Raw genomic sequence first — 17,957 nt, 5'->3', positions numbered from 1 at the left:
CTGTACATCCCAATTTTTCTGTTCTTTCCTAATTTAAGGTCTGACAGGTTCTGAAGCCACTGATGGACCACGATGCAGCTCTGCAAGTAACCTGTCTAACATTTTCCAGCTGTAAAACAAGAACTGCAATGTTGAACCTTCAAATGAGTGAAGCCTGAACTGGGAGAAAATAGAACTTGGCACCAGAGACAGAACTGAAGGGTTTCAGCGAAGGTGAGATCTGAACCTACTTGGAGCTGTCTGATGCCAGAATAAAAGAATGCTGAATTCCCAGAGCATTTACCTACACTCAGCAGTCATGACACACTGCCCATGGGAAATGTTTTGCTTTTTAAGTAAGTACAATACTTTTCAAGGTCACAATTTATTTTAACAAACTTGAAGTACAAAGCTTTGTGTTACACCATATCCCACTCAGAGCGCTGGATGTAAACCAGAGGGCAGGCAAACACTGATAAGCAACAAGTAATAACTATTTCCTCCTGTGATGAGATGTATATCTGCTCAAAAGATGGAAAACTCCAGGTGGCTGAACAGTAGCGCATGAAATGCCACCCTATGTCAGCAAGGAAAGGCTGGTCTGGGCAAACTTAAAAAGATAAATCACAATTTGGGCTCAACTAAATTTCTCATTCTCTGGAGATAAGGCAGCCAACTTGAAACCATCTTGAGCAGATGAGAAACACGTAAATTGCAACGTGCCGAAAATAAGGCAAAATTAAAACAGTCTGATTTGAGAGCATCCCAGTACCAAAACTTATGAACAGTGAAGTAAGTAGTCCTTTATGATACACTATCAAGCATCAAGGGTGGTTATGTTCACCCCAAAGAAGTTATACCACAAACCAGAGAAAAGAAATTAAACCCTGTCCATACAAGGACAACATATTATAAACCCAACTATTTTCTAAGCCTGAGTGAGCTGAATTTACAATAGTAATAAGAGAGATAATGTAGTTTAAACTATTTTAAAAAATTCCATGTAAGCCTCATCCCTTTTAATGTCAAGTCACTTTCAGAGCATGACTTATTAACAAATCACTCCGTGTTAGACATTCATTTGAGAGACTAAACAAAAAGAGAAATGGTATCTTTCCCTGGCTACAGTTAACTACTGCTCTCTTCAGGATACATCCAAGTAACTAAAAAAACTCTCTAAAATTATTTGACAAACAAAAAACACCCAATGGGTTCAGAGAGTCATTACTTCCTTGAATCCATATCCCAGTGCAGTTGACAGCTTCAGTTTTTCTGCCCTGCCTCCACTCTTCTGTTCTCCTCACTCTGGAGAATATCCTCCTGTGGCAGGATATTCACCCAGAATTACAGCAGTCAGCATTTTAGAGTGATCAGCTAAGCCACTTTGAAGACAAAGGCAAGAAAATAATTACAAGTGATTACCTATTAAAGTCTGACTTAAGGGATACCTTATAAATTCAGGATCTTTGAGAAAAGTGAAGAATAGCATTATTGTAAGTAAATGGGAACTTTGGTATCATGCATATCTCCTGGGTAAGTAAGTGTCATGACAGGAACTGCAGAACCAGAGGTTTGAGGAACAGTCTGAAAAAGGAAAAATTTCAGCATTGTGAAATGCTAATGCTGGGAATTGAAAATGCAAGTGCAGGCAAAGATCTTTAAAACCGCAATTTAAAAATACATATTTTCTAAGTTGCACATTGGTCTTAAGAATTATCACCAACAGAATATCTGAGATCCATTCCAGAAAAGTTACAATAAAAATACAGTAAGATATCAGCAGAGGAAGCCTCTAATCTCAATACTCCCTTTCATATCAAAAAGAGTCAAAGCCAAAAGGCTGAACACGTAGCTTCAGGGCAACAACTCACTTCTCTATTCACTAACACAAAGCATACTTCCAAATAGTGTCAGTGAAAGTGCACATCTCTCAGGCTGTGTCCAGATTACTCCTGCCTCTAGCTGTTAGCAAGTAGAAATGCCCCTAAATCTTCATGCTTCCCTATCTCCACTGCTCTGACAAGAAAGGCAGAATGGGATAAAACCACTGAACTGACAAACAATAGAACTAAGGCACAAAAAAACACCAGGGCTTTATAGCTTTAAGTTCCATTAGAAAAATTACAGAAAAATTACATAAAATTGCATTGGAAATGCTTCAGCACAGTCTCCAAGGGTGTTTGCAAAACTATCAACTTTTGCTAGGCAGCATCAACTAGTTCTTGTGGAAGCTCCTTTTGTCAGTGACTCATACCAGGGTTTTGCTCTTGAAAATGTCTTCTCGCTGAAAAATTAGGAGATTTAAGAGAAATAAGAAACAAGCAATTCAAGGGCTCTAGCACTGGTGTCCAGATCAACAAACAGCACAATCGACTTCCTGCCCATGTTTAAGTGGAAAGCCTGAGCTCCGTGGAGCCTGCAGATATTAAAAGCATATTACATCCTTCTTCAAGTATGTTGATAATGGCAAGACACATTATCAACAACAGAAAGCTGGCATAATTCTTGTTTCCAACATCCTTCAAAGAGCTACTTTCCATGTCATCAACTAGTATCATATTAAGTAAATAGCAACAATGCAGCTAATGAAGGGCTAAAAACTTCACAGCCATCATAAAATAACATAAAATATTCCGTTAATTTTATTCAGGTATTTATACATAAACACAAAACACTTCCTTTGTTTTCTTTGTAAACAGTTTAGTACTTGAACATCTCCAAAGATATTTTAAGATGTGTGGTGGCTAATTTAAAGATAAAAGAAAAATCTAGAGCAGCTCTATCAGGCTTAAAGCCATACAAGCAGATCAGGTTTTATAAATAAAAGCCAAGCATTTTGCTGCTTTTTTGATTCTGCCTCCTTTGATAAGGTGTTCCCTCAGGCTACTTCTAACAACAGCACTGAATAGGAAAAAGAAAGAATTTCAAGCCTCTAAACTGGCAGCTCAAAACGTAACTCAGTAGAGTAACTCTGAAATCTGAGGGCTCTCTAAGGTTGTCACCTTTTACTGAGTCTTTCCTAGGATTACTGAATGCAGTAGAATGACTGAACTTAATGAAAAAGAAAGCCTGAGTTTTAGGTATTTTAAGACAGAAGCTGCACTTGCACAGAGCACTTGTACTGAGCACAGAGCCTGTACTGAACCAGTACTTCAAGCAGCAAGGTGGTATGCGTGCCTGCTGGGGGGGTGATCTATTCTGCAGCTATAAGGCACACAAATGTGCCTTGTGAATGTTTAATGAATGAATGTTTAATTCTCCTTTATAAGAGTGGCATAAATTGCAGTGTTAGATGTATCCTTAGCTGCACCTATGACTCCTTTTCCAGAAAGGAAGCTAGGGCTGACAACACCCATCCATGGATGATTTCCTCAGGTAACCAGGGTTAGGATAATTTATGTCTCCTGAAGCATCCAGCAGTCAGTTACATAACAGTACGTGCAGGGCTTTTCCTGCCTCTCTTTTAAGACTGGCCTCCCCACTCTAAATACCTACCTGTTGGATCCTCTTTCATACATCAAAAGAGACACTAAACAACCTTCACTTTCCAAACCACTTTAAACATTTATGGCATGGCACGCAACAAAACTGTAAAAGCCCCTTGACAAAATGGAAATAATCTAAACAAGAGACAAACAACAAAATATCAACAAATTAGCTAGGGAAGGAAGCCTGGAGCCAGAAGTAAGAGAGCATAGCTTATTCTTTCGTGGCAGAGCAGTAATTTTACTGCAAGGTCAAAGCAAACTGCAAAGCTCACCTGTACTGAGCTTTGGCCGAAATCAGGTGGGAGTGCACCAGATCACGACCAAAGGCTTCTCAGACCAAAAATGAACTTTGCAAGTTAAAAATGGACAGACCAGGAAGAAAGCAGTATAGGAAAGTAACAGATTCCTGGTGTAGGTGACAAGCTTAGCCCAAGAAAGAAACCATGGACACTTCCTCTAAAAACCTGCGAGATTTCTAAGCTTCTGTTATCAAGGAATGCATCTGGTAGTGGGAATTTGGCAGAGTTTAGTGAAACATAGCAGTGGATGAGATGATAGCACAGAGGAAGCATGTGAAAAATGACTGATCTTGCATTAGGAAACAAAATCAGCTTACAGAATCTATAAAGGATATCAGTGGGAGGTGTAAGAAAACATACAATCACAGAAAGTGCTACTTTTCCCAAAACAAAGGTCAGATCCTAAGAAACAGAATTCAGGCTACTTAAACCACCAAGAAAATCTGGGCATAGTTATTAATAGATTAGTATCTCCTCCTTGGTATCATGAAATCAGATATGAAAGCAACTTGTTATCTGCAGTCTTCATTGTGGTGAAATACATTATGAATAAAAAAACCCCAAAAACTTAAGAGGGTGATACAAGAACACTCTCCCTTGGCTTTTGTTTGGATTCTACTGAGGTAAGAACCTCAGGCTATTAAGAAGCCACCACAAGGAACATGCTTCTTTCAGCTGCATCCCTAATTAGTTTTGTTGCTTTGAATACCTACTATCTTCATTTTATAACTCTGCTTCAGAGAAGCTTAGAGCTTCTAATGTGTGTACCTTCCACGATAGTGAGTACTGCTGTTTTGGATACACCAAGTGACATATTTAGCAACCAAAGTTACACTTAGGAGAGAGAGTAGAACACTGCTTTCCAAGACAGGTATTTAATTTCACAGCAGCATGGTGCATGCAGTTAGCACTGACAAAAGACTAAAAGCTGTGCCAAGATACATTTCACTAAAAGATGATGGTAATACTTGAACACTGTCTTTGATTCAAGGAACCACAAAGAACACTAGTATATAACTGCAACATTGTTACTGCTCTGGGGTATGCTATTCACAAAGTAATGTGTTCTTATTGGACTCATACGTGTGCAGTTCTCATGTTAAGTGCACTATAGCTGAAAAGAATATAGATACTGTATTTGACCATTTCAAATGTAGTATGTTAGAATTTTGCCAGCAAAATTCTGAAAGCAGGGACAATTCTGGCATCCTGGATTTCAAGAGAGAATGAAATTCCTTAGCTCAACAGATGCTAAAAATACCACAGAAACATGCAACTATTAAGACTTTCTTTTTACTTCCCCCTCTAGCAAGGAGGGTTAACATTTATGCCACTATCCATGACATTAAAGGTGCCTCAGATACCAGCATCTGCCAAAGACATTGAGAAAAAATAATCACTTCAGAACATGTTCCCTGGCAGAAGGAGGGGCTCAGGAGACCCAGGGCAGAATGGAAGCAGGTTACTACTGCTTGCAGTGACAGGTAAGTTCCCTCCCCACCTGCCTCACCACCTGAAGTGCCCTTACACAACAGGTATGAGGCCCTGGAACAGGATGGAGAGGCAGCTTATGATGTGGGCAAGGTTTTCCTGCTATGCTGATCCTCCTTTCTCTGCTGAACAGTGACAGGACCCGAGGGAACACATGAAGATGCGTCAGGGAAAGTGTGGGCTGGATATAAGAAAAGATTCTTCACCAGAGGGTGTTTGGGCACTGGAACAGGTTCTCTAGGGAAGTGGTCACAGCACCAAGCCTGACAAAGTTCAAGAAGCATTTGGACAACACTCCTGAGCACACAGAGTGTATTTTGGAGCTGTCCTGCATAGGGCCAGGAGTTGGACTCCATGATTGTTTTGGGTCACTTCTGACTCAGGATATTCCATAATAAACAGAAGTTTAAAAATAGAAGGAACATTTAAAACATTGATCAGAACATTTAGCAAATTAACTTCCTGCTTCCAAGGTCTATTTTGAGAGGCTGGTGGTTGTTGGTGTTGCTACAAGACCACATTAGTCCTTCCCCAGAAGAAGGCCACTCAACATGCAATGGCTGAACATGAAGTGGCTGGAACACTTAGGCAGGCCATGTAAGTGGTTGAGATGCAGGAGTTAAAATGAAAGAAGGCACATGAAAGGAATAAGTCTGGGCAGATTAGGCATTTCTCCTTAGAAAATGAACTCAACTGACAAGTTGAATGCACAGCAGGGGACAGACTCATAACTTTTATCCAAGTTTGCAAGTTTCACTTAGTTTATGATACAATGGGAAAATATGTAACAGTATTTTGGGGCTGAAAATTAGCATGTTTTTCAGCAAGTCTCTCGAACATGCAAGCACACAACATCTGCAGAGACAGGGAAAACTGCTTGCTTATCACTTGTCTCATTTATCAGACTCATTTACCTCAGAGTTACAGTACACGCTTTGCTATTTGTCAGAAATGGAAAATATTCCTGTACTTACTCAGAGGTATAAGTGTCTGATTAAACACTCCACTTAGTGCAACCGAGCATGGCAGAACAAGTGCTGTACAACACAACACAGCAAAATGAGATGAGTAACTGCAGGGAAAGGACAACTAAGTGCCTTTCATCAAGCATGCCAAGAAGGGCACGCATCCCTTTTTTTTTTTTCAGACGTATCCTGAAGAATTTTGGCACTTTGTAACAAGCAAGTCTCCTACAGCACTTGAAAGACACACTTCAGAAACTAGGTTAGTGCTCAGCAACATGCTATTAGGATCTTAAACACAAGGATTGTTTTAACCATCAGGCCAATGCACACCACTGTATCAGCAGAAACAGTGTGCTGCTTCCCTTTCCTTCACTTCGCACGTACAATCTCCTCCTGCTTCGTGAGTCATTACTCACAGACCACTGTATTAACATACGTGGATTTCCTTGGCAGTAACTTAAACAGATCACAGAACTCAAGATTTTGCAAGGACTGAGCCTCGGGATTCTCAAAAACAAACAGAATATGCCATTTTGCTATCTGAAATACTTTGAACTGTCACATCTTATTCAAATATATGTAAAAAAAAAAAGAGACAAATAACTTTGACTCCATATGAGTACAGCTAATGTTTTAAAAGACTGCATGGTATTCAAGCAAGAGAGGAGGATCACAGCTTCCCATGCCGGTATCTCAGAGTTCATCTCCCACAACTCTGTTTGACCAAGACTGAAATAAAATTGCACTCATTAGTTCAAAATGTCAATGGTCACACTTTAATATTTGCATGCCATCAGTCTGGCATTCAGGCTTTGTGCAAGGACAATGCCTAATGTGAGGTTCTTTTTTTCAACCTTTAGTTTCCCTACAGCCAAATATTAGCAGCTGAGCATATTAATGTGAGGTTTCTTTATTCACTCTGGGTTTCTCTTGGTTACTGTAATGCTACCAGTAGTAACTGGGGCTTTTTTTAACGTGTTTGTAAAACTACTGTATGACCACTGTAATTTCTAGATGTTCACTTAGCTTGATCTAGATGCCACATCATAAAATGATGTTTCTCACAGTCCTAACCATATTCCTGGTTAATTCCACCTTCATACAGGCAGAATTTCTGCCAACAGCACTGGATTCAGAAACATAGTCTAAAGGTACTTAAAAATATATGAAAACAAAGAATATTTCTGTATTTTCTGTTTTCCTAACATATGCTTTGAAATTTTCTTTTATGTAACAGTTTGCTATATACTTTTTCACACAACAGCCATTTTAAATTCTATTTTTTTTAAAGTATTTATAATATGAATGCATCCCTTCATTCTTCAAAGATTTAATCTAAAAACTAACCAAATAGTTAAAGATTAAATCCTTTTTTAAATTAAGGTGGTAGAGGACTGGATTTCACTTTGGATTTTTTAAATGTAATCATTTTCTTCTACCATCATTGTCTAGCCACACCCAAAGGCAGGCCTCAACTCATACAGAAGTGAGGACATCTCTACACCTCCACTAAAAGTTATTTACTCTAGAAAGACAGTTTACATCCTCATTACCCTTTTCCCTTCCCCTTCTTTTCAATTCCAACAAATATAGGCTTTTTCCAAAAACTTTGGACAGATTCAGTCTCAAGGACAGGAAAGTAACAGCAGTTTAGAACAGACTTTTTTGATCCCCATCAAGGCAGGTTATCAGTTAATTGCTTAATTCTCACCAAGGCTGGCCAAACAGTCCTTATAAAAAAAAAAAAAAGAAAAAAAAAAAGAAAAAAAGAGAAAATTAAAAACTTTAATAATTTAGTTAATTATATAAAAACAAAGCAGTGCCAATATTGATACTTACAGGCTGAGGCTGCTCTGCAATACAGCAGTTGAAACACAACCAAAATTCACTCATGGTTTACAGTCTGAAGTGGGAACACAGATGAAAAGCAGGACTCAACCTTTGTAAGTCTGCCTGTTCTTTGAACAGGTTTATTTTTAATGGCTCCAATGTGAAAATTTTCTTTTTTGATGAGCTCTTCTCCAAAGACAAGTCAGTCCCAGGACAAAGAACTTGAAGGCAAAAAGTTATTTTAGAGTCTTCTTCCAGAAGGTTGATCCCAGCACCAGAGAAATATTACGAATGCTTCTTTGGTCCCTAGCGTTACGTGAACCTGAAAACAGAAGTACATGAATCAAAAAGAGAGAATACAAAGAATCTCAAGCTCCAAGCCAGCCACCCGCACCATTGATTTCTTGGTAATACCCTGAATCACAGATTGAAAGACATTAGCAAACAAGTCAGGTGCTTTTTTCTACAGTGACTACCAAAAATGGCATATAACATAAATCCATCTGAGACTTACATTCCAGCTTTGGTTAGACTAAGTGATACCAAGAATTGGTATCCAATCTTCTGGCAGTTATCTCAGTTTGTTTCTAACTTTCAGAAAGTGATAATTGCCCATACACCCCTTTATCTTATTAGAGAATAGTGCCTGTTAACACGTCATATTTCTCCATGCATACATACTTCTCATTATACACTCACAGTGTGAGATTTAAATGGTATTTAACCTCAATCCTGTTACACAACTGTCAATTAAAGGTATGCTCTCCTAAATGTCAAGGAAACAAATACATTTCTGTATACAGAATATTTTCAAAATGGCTGTACCTAGTCAACACAGTATTTTCTTTCCTTCCACCCTCTTCTACCCTATGCCTCATTTACACTTTACTTCAAAATAGGGTATTAGTTGTAGACCTTGAAATTGTTTCCTTAAACCTCTAAAACTCCTCAAGTGGAACAAATGAGGCTCCAGATTCCAACCATTCCTTTGCCCAAATAATGTTTGTTGGTAAACCTCTGTTCTTGTTTCTTTCAGTAGCAGTGCAATAAAAATTCCTATGAGACTTCACTTATCTTGCAACATATCATAAACTTTACTAGCAGAGAAAGCGAGATAATGAATATTCAGAAGTTTTTTTACTGGCATACTCCATAACAATTCTTTATACACCTGCATCTTCACTTACACAGACGTGTGCACAACTATGCAATTTCCATTTCTGTGCAATTCCTCACAGTATGAAGTGGTTTGGAGGCTCCGTGCAATGCATGAAACTAGGCATATATCAGTACACACGTTCTGTGGCAGAGCAGCTCCGCTTTGCTACCACCTTCATTAGTTTGCTACGTGAGCAAAACATGAGCAAAGCTGTCCCTCACTTATTACACACACACCAAATCACTGCACTGTGTGGCCGTGACTAGCCATGTACTTTCCGCAACTACTCTCTACAACACGCACAAAAAGAATACAGCAGAACCTTTTCCATACGATCTCCAAAGCTTTTGGGAAGCTCTCACATTTCTTGGTTTTTAAGACATTATCTGAAGCTCTTTGAGGAAAAAAATGTGTGCTGCAGTAACAACATCTCAATAGCAAAACCCCATCTAAAGTACTCTCATCTCCTAGCTTTGAAAAATCAACTGATACTGTCAAAATTAGGTCTGTCTGCTTGTTTCTTACATTCCTTGCTTAAAGATCAGAACAGGAAGCAGCAGGGGGGATATGCTTTGCTAGGTTATCCTGTTGGTAACACCAAATAAAACAAAGCAACTTTATTAAACAGGATACCTTGAGGGCAAGAAGAAAACATAAACCAGCAAACAAAGCCCGCCCGCTCTGACAAAAATATTTCTGTACAACCTTTTGCTTGTCAGACACTTGAAAGGAAGGTCTTAGAACAGTGCTAACATGATATATTTTCACTAAATGATGTTTTTCCTTTCCTTTTCCTGGTTTAAAGATCACCATCTAAATCCCATGAATGGATCACAAAATTGCAATAAAACTCGGGTTTCAACAACCAGTAGTGTGAAACCCAAGAATGAAAACAGAAATCTCTACAGAAGTTCTCACTCCATACTTCGGTGGCTTCAGACCCATTTTCTCAATTATTCTGGCGACTGAAAATTTCATTAACTTTAAATAGCAGGAGTGACAAAGAAAAGCTTGACAGAAAAATACTCAGCTGATCTCTACAGGCTCTGAATTTGCACACCGCACAATTATTTTCTAAATTTGATTCAGTATGTTACAAAATCCGAAGTAAAATACAGTTAACTCCTGTTAAGCATGCAATATTTGATACTTCTAGTCCCACGGCTGTACAGCTTATGTCTCCCTAAGAGCTGGTTAATTTACTTCTAAGACAGGCATGAAGTTTTTCTGAAACACAGCAATGCCCTCCCCAATGCTAGTGGTTCAGATTATGAGGAACTGAGAAATCAGACACTCAAAGTTAGCATTTTCAAGTTTGATATATTGTAAGCTCTAGAGCAAGGAATGGGTGTGGCACAGTGAGCTTTTCTTGCTGTGCAAGTACCCTAATATTCTGATTTGTGACTCCTGAAACTGTGATACTTGTTGCTTCCTTACAATCTCTTTCTCACTAAGTCCAGAACTGACATATCAAATTCTTACTGTCACAGAGGGTTAACTCTTTGATCTGCATGTTACACCCAAGTACAGAAGACACACTCTGAAGGGCAGGGAGATTTTTTTTTTGTTGATCTGCCTCTGTGTTTGCTCACTCACAGCTGGCACACTCCTCCAGCTCACTGCAGCCTCGGGCACTTTGCTGAGCTGAAGCCCTGGGAGCAAACCTGAAGGGGCACCTGTGAGCATGGAAAGCTCTTCCAGCACACCCAAGGGTGCACAAGTCTTGCTCTACACAGCCACTCTCTGCATGCAGGACTTGTGACCTCCAGGACAGTCAAAACTGACTCCCCGCCTTAGATCTAAAGCTTTTGAATGACAAAGCCAATCTAAAGATTGTAAATAATAATCTCTGATTACATGTTTATTCTTGAAAAGGCATTTTCAATTCTACAGACTGTAAAGTGCTACATTTGCCTTTAGTTTGGTGGTTCAGCAATCACCAACACTTTTTCAATCTGTTGACTTTTAATTAAAACACACAGCTGACGTATCAGTATGTCTGGAGAAAACTGACATTAACTGCACCTCTTAAAAGGAAATGAATGCTTAGCAGTACTTTTCAGAGCTCTGGAATTTCATACATTTTGCCAGTCTGCTAAACAAATTATTTTTACGGGAATCAAGTCAAAATAAATATCAGGTATAAATCTGTTGCACCAATACGGAAAGAAAAAGCAATTAAGCTGAAAGCAAAAAGGTGTATTGGTGCTAATGGTGATGTTAATGACAACACACTAAAACTTCTCTTACACTGTCAGTTGCTTGTTTAAACATCAAGTTGAAACAAGAAAATTCTGCAGTTCTTTTTCAAATTATTGGTTATAAAGAAAGAAAAGAGAAAAAAATATCATAGTGGCCTACAGCTTCCAGTCAGGTAATTATCTAACATTAGCACACTAGCAATCTTGTGGGAAATTGTTCCTGCAAAGCTTGAAGTGCACCCCAAGCCTAGCTGCAATTATGAGGCCTCAAAATATATGCAGTATTTCACATCTAGTTCCCCTCCTTTTTCATAGGATTAAGATTTGAATCACAGAACCATAGAATGGTCTGGGTTAAAATGGACTTCAGAGATCATCTTGTTCCAGCCTTCCTTCCACAGGAACACCTTCCACCAGCCCAGGCTTCTCAGGGCCCCATCCAACCTGGCCTTGAACACTGTCAGGGATGGGGCATTCACAACTTCACTTGGCAACCCGTGCCAGTGTCTTACCACCCTAACTTGGCATGGTTTGCAGTATTGCTGCATTTGTCAGAGCAGACTTGCCAGATGAATAGCACAACAGAGGCTGAAGAACACACTTCACAGTTAACAGCTCTGCCACCCTTTGATTTTGCTCTTTGCTCAGTCTGTGGTGCTCAGAGTGGCAGAACACCGTAGAGCTCACACTGAAAAGACAAGACAATTAATCTGTCTGAACCAGAAATTTATCAGTGATGAGTGGTGAAACACCAATTTGTTTTTCCCATTTAAAGTTTCTGAACTCTGAGTGCAACTTATTTTAGAGTGGATGATTCACACTACAAAATCACACAGGATTATCATGCTGAACGACTCTGCTGCATCTTAAGGCTTTTATACCTTAGTTATGGTATCAATTTAATAACATTTCTAGAAATTCTAAGTATAAAGAAATCAAGATTTTAAAAATAATACATTGTTTAAAATTTAAAGTGAAACACCAATAAGGTAATTTTCTTCACTCTAAGGTTTATTTCACAGTGGCTGGTCTAATGCAAAAACCAAAACTACTGCTTATTGTTAAATACCAGTCACAAAGGCGGGAAGTGCAAGCACTGCATTAATGATAGGTGGGCAAAGCACACTTTATTACAGTATCACCGATTTTTCTTACTAAAGCAGCATTAGCTTTTTGGTGAGAAATATACAGAGCAGGAAAGGTAAACTAAGACATCAATTTTCCCTCTGAGCTTTTCACATTTATTGATATAGAACAGGTTAGACAGCATTTACCTTAACTAATCCAAACAGGAATATGCACTATGCTGTGGAGAGAGAGTTAGAATAAAACTACTTAATAAACATACAGCTTGAGAACAGCCTGGTCTTTTTAAAAAGGCATCCTTTTAAGGATGAATTTTTGATATCGTTTGACTGTACGCTATTCACTGTGGTTTTACACAGGAAATGTGGCAACAACGCTCTTTGACAATCACTTGAACTAAATAAAACCACAGGAAGAGAAAAAAAAAATTACAGGTGTTAGCATCTGAATTTAACTAGGCTTGCTCCAAAGCTCAGAGTACTATTTAAGAAGAATGGGGGTGGGGAAAGGGAAAAAAAAAAAAAAATTTTGTTCAAATCATCAACAAAAATCCATGGTCAGGGCATGCCATGGTATGCCCCGATACAACATGATGTGCCATAATAAGCACATGTAGGCACAAAGTCACAACTAAGACCACTAATAGTATTTAGCCTCAAGTACTTCATAAGAAAAAAACCTTCCAGTTGTTCTAACTATAGGAGATTCATCCCATGAAATACATGGGTATTTTGATTTGGTTTTTTATGCCTTAAAGGCTTTGAAAAACTGTAATTTCTTTCAATCCTGCAAGCTGTAAGTAGAAAATTATCATTTCTGAATGTATCTCTAAGACTTCTTTCACATTTTGCACTTTAAATTTCTATTGTAGCCACACTATTTCATCTTGATGATAACTAAATTAAGTCATGTGGCAACCAGAAACGAGGGAGGAAGAGGATTAAGGTGTGTCCAACACAAGAGAGAGGCTGAGCTCGTGCACACTTATACACACCTACAGCTGTAGCAACCAGAGGACACTCTCCAACTCTCAAAGGAAGAGAGAGATGTTTTCATTTGCCAGCCTGATTTTTTGAAACAAACCATCTGCAAGAAGCAAGAGGTTTTAAACAAATACAACCTACAAAGAAAGTTGCTTCCATTCATGAATTTTGTATCAAAACCTTTATCTCATCAGGGCACTGAACTTACAGAAGCACTCTTCCTCCATTCCCCCCACAAGAACAGACACTTCTGGGCACTTTGACACTGATTTTAATGCAGCAATTGTCTTCTGCACTTTCAAATCCTGAGAAACTTGACCTGCAAATAACTCTTGCCACACAAAAGACAACATTCACCATCAACATAGCCTGAATAAGGCTGAAATTCCTTTTTTCATTTCCTCAATCTTCCCATATTGATTCTGCCTTAGTGCCTCCCACGTCCCTTAAGGTTTAGTTTCAATACATTTAACAGTCTTCTTCAAAGTCTGAGTTAGGCTTTCTTGTGCATTTTTAAACCCTGGATGCGTGTGCCCTGACTCTGTAAAAAGGCTATTTTTATTCATGTCTTTGTGATACAATTTTTTGCATGATTACTAAAGTGGTCAGGCAATTGGGCTTGATTTTGGGATTATTGGTCATGTGGAGTAAGTTCTTATTTTTTGCCCCTATTAATACCAAAATGGTTTTCACTATTATATTTCCTTAAGCAACTTAGAAATAGTTTGTACTTCAAACCAAGCTCAACACAAACTAATAGCCATGAACAATTACTAGTATTAGAGCAATTTTCTTCTGAGTTTAAGGTTTGAAAAAGTGTTGAAAACAGGGCAATAGTATGAAGGTACTATTTACAGCTTACTTCAAGGGTGATTTTTTAAAATTGTAGTTGTTGCTAATAGTACAGAATCCAGCTTTGGGAACAATCACATCTTTCACTCAACACCTCCAGTTTTTGTGCTTTCAGTTTGTAGGAAGCCATCACAAGCTCCCCTGCAATAAATGTATCCACCTGGCATAATACATGGGAGAGCAGCAAAAGATACAGGAAGGAAACCACAGCAAGTTTCTAAGGAGAAATACTTTTCCTTATCAGGTTGCTGATAGCATGAGAGGGAGCTGTAAAGAAGGGGACAGCAGGAAAGCACACAATTCTGTCAAGGAAAGTACAGCCCACCAAGTGTGACAGTAAACACATTTGCAAGTGCCAGCTGTGACCTTAAAGCAGAAAGGATTTAAACATTTTTATTTTATTTTTTTTACACTCCTATCTGCAACTGCCTGAGTTTTATTCTGTAGCCCTTCACTTACATTTATTTATTTCATGGGAGGGATCCAGCTCTTGAAAGGTCCTTACTATTTTGGGCACAGAACCAACAAATGAGACAGTACCACTTAGTCACATTAAAATTCTTCATGTCTAGTTCTTTTCAAAGCTTCCTTTATTGTCTTTAATTAATAACTACATTTGATATATATGGGTTCAATGCACTTTTCTGAAATAGTCAATTCATAGCTTATACTATTCCCCACACTGACATGCCCATAGCAACCTATTTCTCTTGAAACCTCAGCACTAATAGGTGTCCACTATGAAAATTTAGAAAGACTAACAGAAAACTAATAATCCAAATTTTTTTACTAAATAACAGGAAGGCAAACCACAGACTTAATAAATATGTTCTGTCCTACCTAAGACAAAGTCCAGGCATATTTTGCCCTACCTCCAAAAACAGCCAGCTAAGAACAAGTGAGAAGCCTTTGAGAATTCACTCAAAGGTTTAGAAAATCTGATTTCATACTGACTTCCTATTTGCAGGAAAAAAAATGCTGTTAGACAAAGTTTTAATTGGTCAATAACATTTTCTTCTTAAGTGGCGAGTCCTATAGAAGGAAAACAATGCTTTCCTCAGCTAGCCTCCCAGTTACTTTTAACAGGTAATACCAGTCAGGGAGGAAAAAAATGAACAGGGCAAAGTAATGGTTCAAGGCAAACCATCTACAGCGTACCACTTCGGTAAAGAATGGAAAGAAAGGAACCCCCCAAAAAACTAACATTCCTGAAGAATGCCCAGTTATTATTATTGCCCTGTTCTACAGTAATGATGGGGAATCCTCAACATTGGCATCCAGTGAGACCATAATTTTAAAAACAGTGCAGCATTAGAGAGAATGGAACAGTCTATGCTCACAACATACTACATGGCAGACCACACAAGATACTGAAGGGACCCTCACCTGTTCTTAGTATGACAACAGATAAAGAGCATTACCCACAGCATTTAAAATGTTTTTTCCAGGGAAAACAGGAAACTAACACATCAAGGCAATATCCAAGGGAAGTATGGGACAGAGGAAAGGAGTAAGTGTGAACAAGGGAAGAAAGGCCATTTAAAGTGCAAGAGTTCACGGAGGCAAACTCTTAACAGTACAGGAAATGCTCCATATAAAAAAAAATATCACTATGGCATACCACTATTTCAGATTTTAACCAGCCACTGTAAAACCTGTAAAAACTGTGGTGCAACATAAGTCTGACATTGTACCAAAAGACCTTTTAATGCACTTCAGTAAATTATTGCTGCTACTTCCATTGTCCCAAACGCCTGGTGCACAGTGCCAATTTACACATGGACACAAGGTATTCCTATTTTTTTATTCTAGTTTTGTGGAAAGCATTTTGTGGGAGCCAGGTGACAACCCACAAAAGGCTGGCTCTCCAGTCACCAAAACTTTACACCATTTATACATTTCAGCAAAGAAAGAAATCACAGTTCATTGGCTACAAATTACACAGGGATCTTTCACTAGTATTACACCTTTTACTGGTTAAATGATTCTCATGCTAAGTAGTTCACATGCTCAGACTTTCTCCTGAGTCCATAGGTTTCTTTAGTTCATTGGTTGTTGGTCGGTGGTCCCCATCTCCCTCTGCCAGAATTACTTTTTACTTGTTGGAGCTGGTCTCAGCACAGTTGCTGTGTTTCCTTTATTAGTTTCTTCCTTACCTTAAGAGTCATGCCAAAAGTCCTTGTGGCACATAAATTCTGCTTTGTTTTTGTCCACTATCAGCGGTACATCCTTCTCCTGAAGCTTTGTTAACCTCCTCCTGGGTCTGAGATCACAGAAGAATGTCGAAGCCTAAATCTTAACGAGGCAATTCTACATAAAAGTAATTTATCTAATACCTGGACATCACTTCACCTCCCTCTTGATTGCAAAACAATTATGAGACCAAGTGCAGTAAGCAAAAGCAGTCTCACATTTTGTGGGACTGGGTAAGTCAATGTTACCCCATAAAACTACCCAGGATTCACATGGGGCCATGTGAAAAGCCAGATGAATTTTCTCTGTTCAAGTCCTCCTCAGCATGGATTATGCATGCTTCAAATGGCTAGAATGTATCAGCAGGATGTCTCTGCTTTAACTTTCACTTCCACAGCTTGCAAAAAACAAAACAGAAATAGGTTTTTGTAAAAAATGCAACAGAACTGGGTATTTTTAATCTGCTATAATTTAAGCTTGTTTAGATGATTTGAGCTCTGTATATGCATCCACATGTAGGCACACAGGATATGGCTTAAAGAAACTTAAAAGCTAAGACAAATCACATTTTCAAAGATACTTTGGGTCACTCTACAGTAGAAGTGCAATTTAGGACTTCTGGAGTGGGAACTCAGAGAAGTTGTAGGCAGAGGCCTGTGAGTTCGTGCAGTCATTTTTTCAAGTGTACCGATTCACAAGAAGCAGTAGATTTTCTTGTCACTGCCCAGTGTACTTTCAGAACCATTCTGACCATTTCTGAACCATTCTGCAGCTTAATACAGGTGACATCTCTTGGCTTCAATGTCTACCTCCATTACTGTTTGCTCATGTGAAAAGCACTCACACAAGAACCTCACACACACAAGTCTAAATCAGGCTTTGACTGGTCTGAAGTGGTATCAGATTTTCCTGACCAGACACTTGAGAAAAGTATACCAAACACTTGGTTCACTTTACATGCAGTCCATCTTCACACAGAAATTGGTACAGAAATATCACCCAAGTTTGGCAGAAAAAGCAGGATGTAATTGAGGCATATGGCAGAGCCAGAAAACAAAGAAATTTTAGAACTTGTGAGAGGTGGCAAGTGCTAACTGGGCCTGTTTAGATATCACTTTAAAGACAAGCATGGGGAGTGGCACGAGTAGATTCACAAAGCAAGTCTCATAAGGAATGCTCTAGTCAGAAACCTGTATTCATGTAAAAATCATGTAAAAAATTATGTGTGGTTTCAGACCACACCACGTGGAGAAGAAGAAAATTGGTAAAATATTTGTCTTTTTCCTATTCTCCATCAATAGCCAGAGATTAGGTAGCACATTAATGTGTAACACACAGCACAAAGTGATGCCTAGACAGGAGGGTCAGGTTTCACCTTTTCCTAGCAGTATACAGCAGTAAATGGTTTTCTTCCCTGCCTTCAGACTTCAG

General features: G+C 38.7%; 1 protein-coding gene across 6 annotated transcripts in view; it reads right to left on the bottom strand.

The window, feature by feature from the left end:
• CDC42SE2 (CDC42 small effector 2) overlaps positions 1-17,957 on the bottom strand; it is an 83,373-nt gene that overhangs the window by 25,538 nt on the left and 39,878 nt on the right. For all 6 annotated transcript variants that reach the window (XM_071424727.1, XM_071424729.1, XM_071424732.1 and 3 more), the window contains one exon: positions 8,062-8,374. In XM_071424727.1, the coding sequence (XP_071280828.1) occupies positions 8,062-8,115 (54 nt within the window). In that variant the 5' untranslated portion in view covers positions 8,116-8,374. The remainder of the gene's footprint in view (positions 1-8,061; positions 8,375-17,957) is intronic.

The sequence above is a fragment of the Agelaius tricolor genome, unplaced genomic scaffold, assembly GCF_023055355.1.
Source record: "Agelaius tricolor isolate 1412-34295 unplaced genomic scaffold, bAgeTri1.0.p SCAF_4, whole genome shotgun sequence".
NCBI lineage: Eukaryota > Metazoa > Chordata > Aves > Passeriformes > Icteridae > Agelaius > Agelaius tricolor.
The sequence above is the reverse complement of the archived record's forward strand: the minus strand, read 5'-3'. Positions and strand labels throughout refer to the sequence as shown.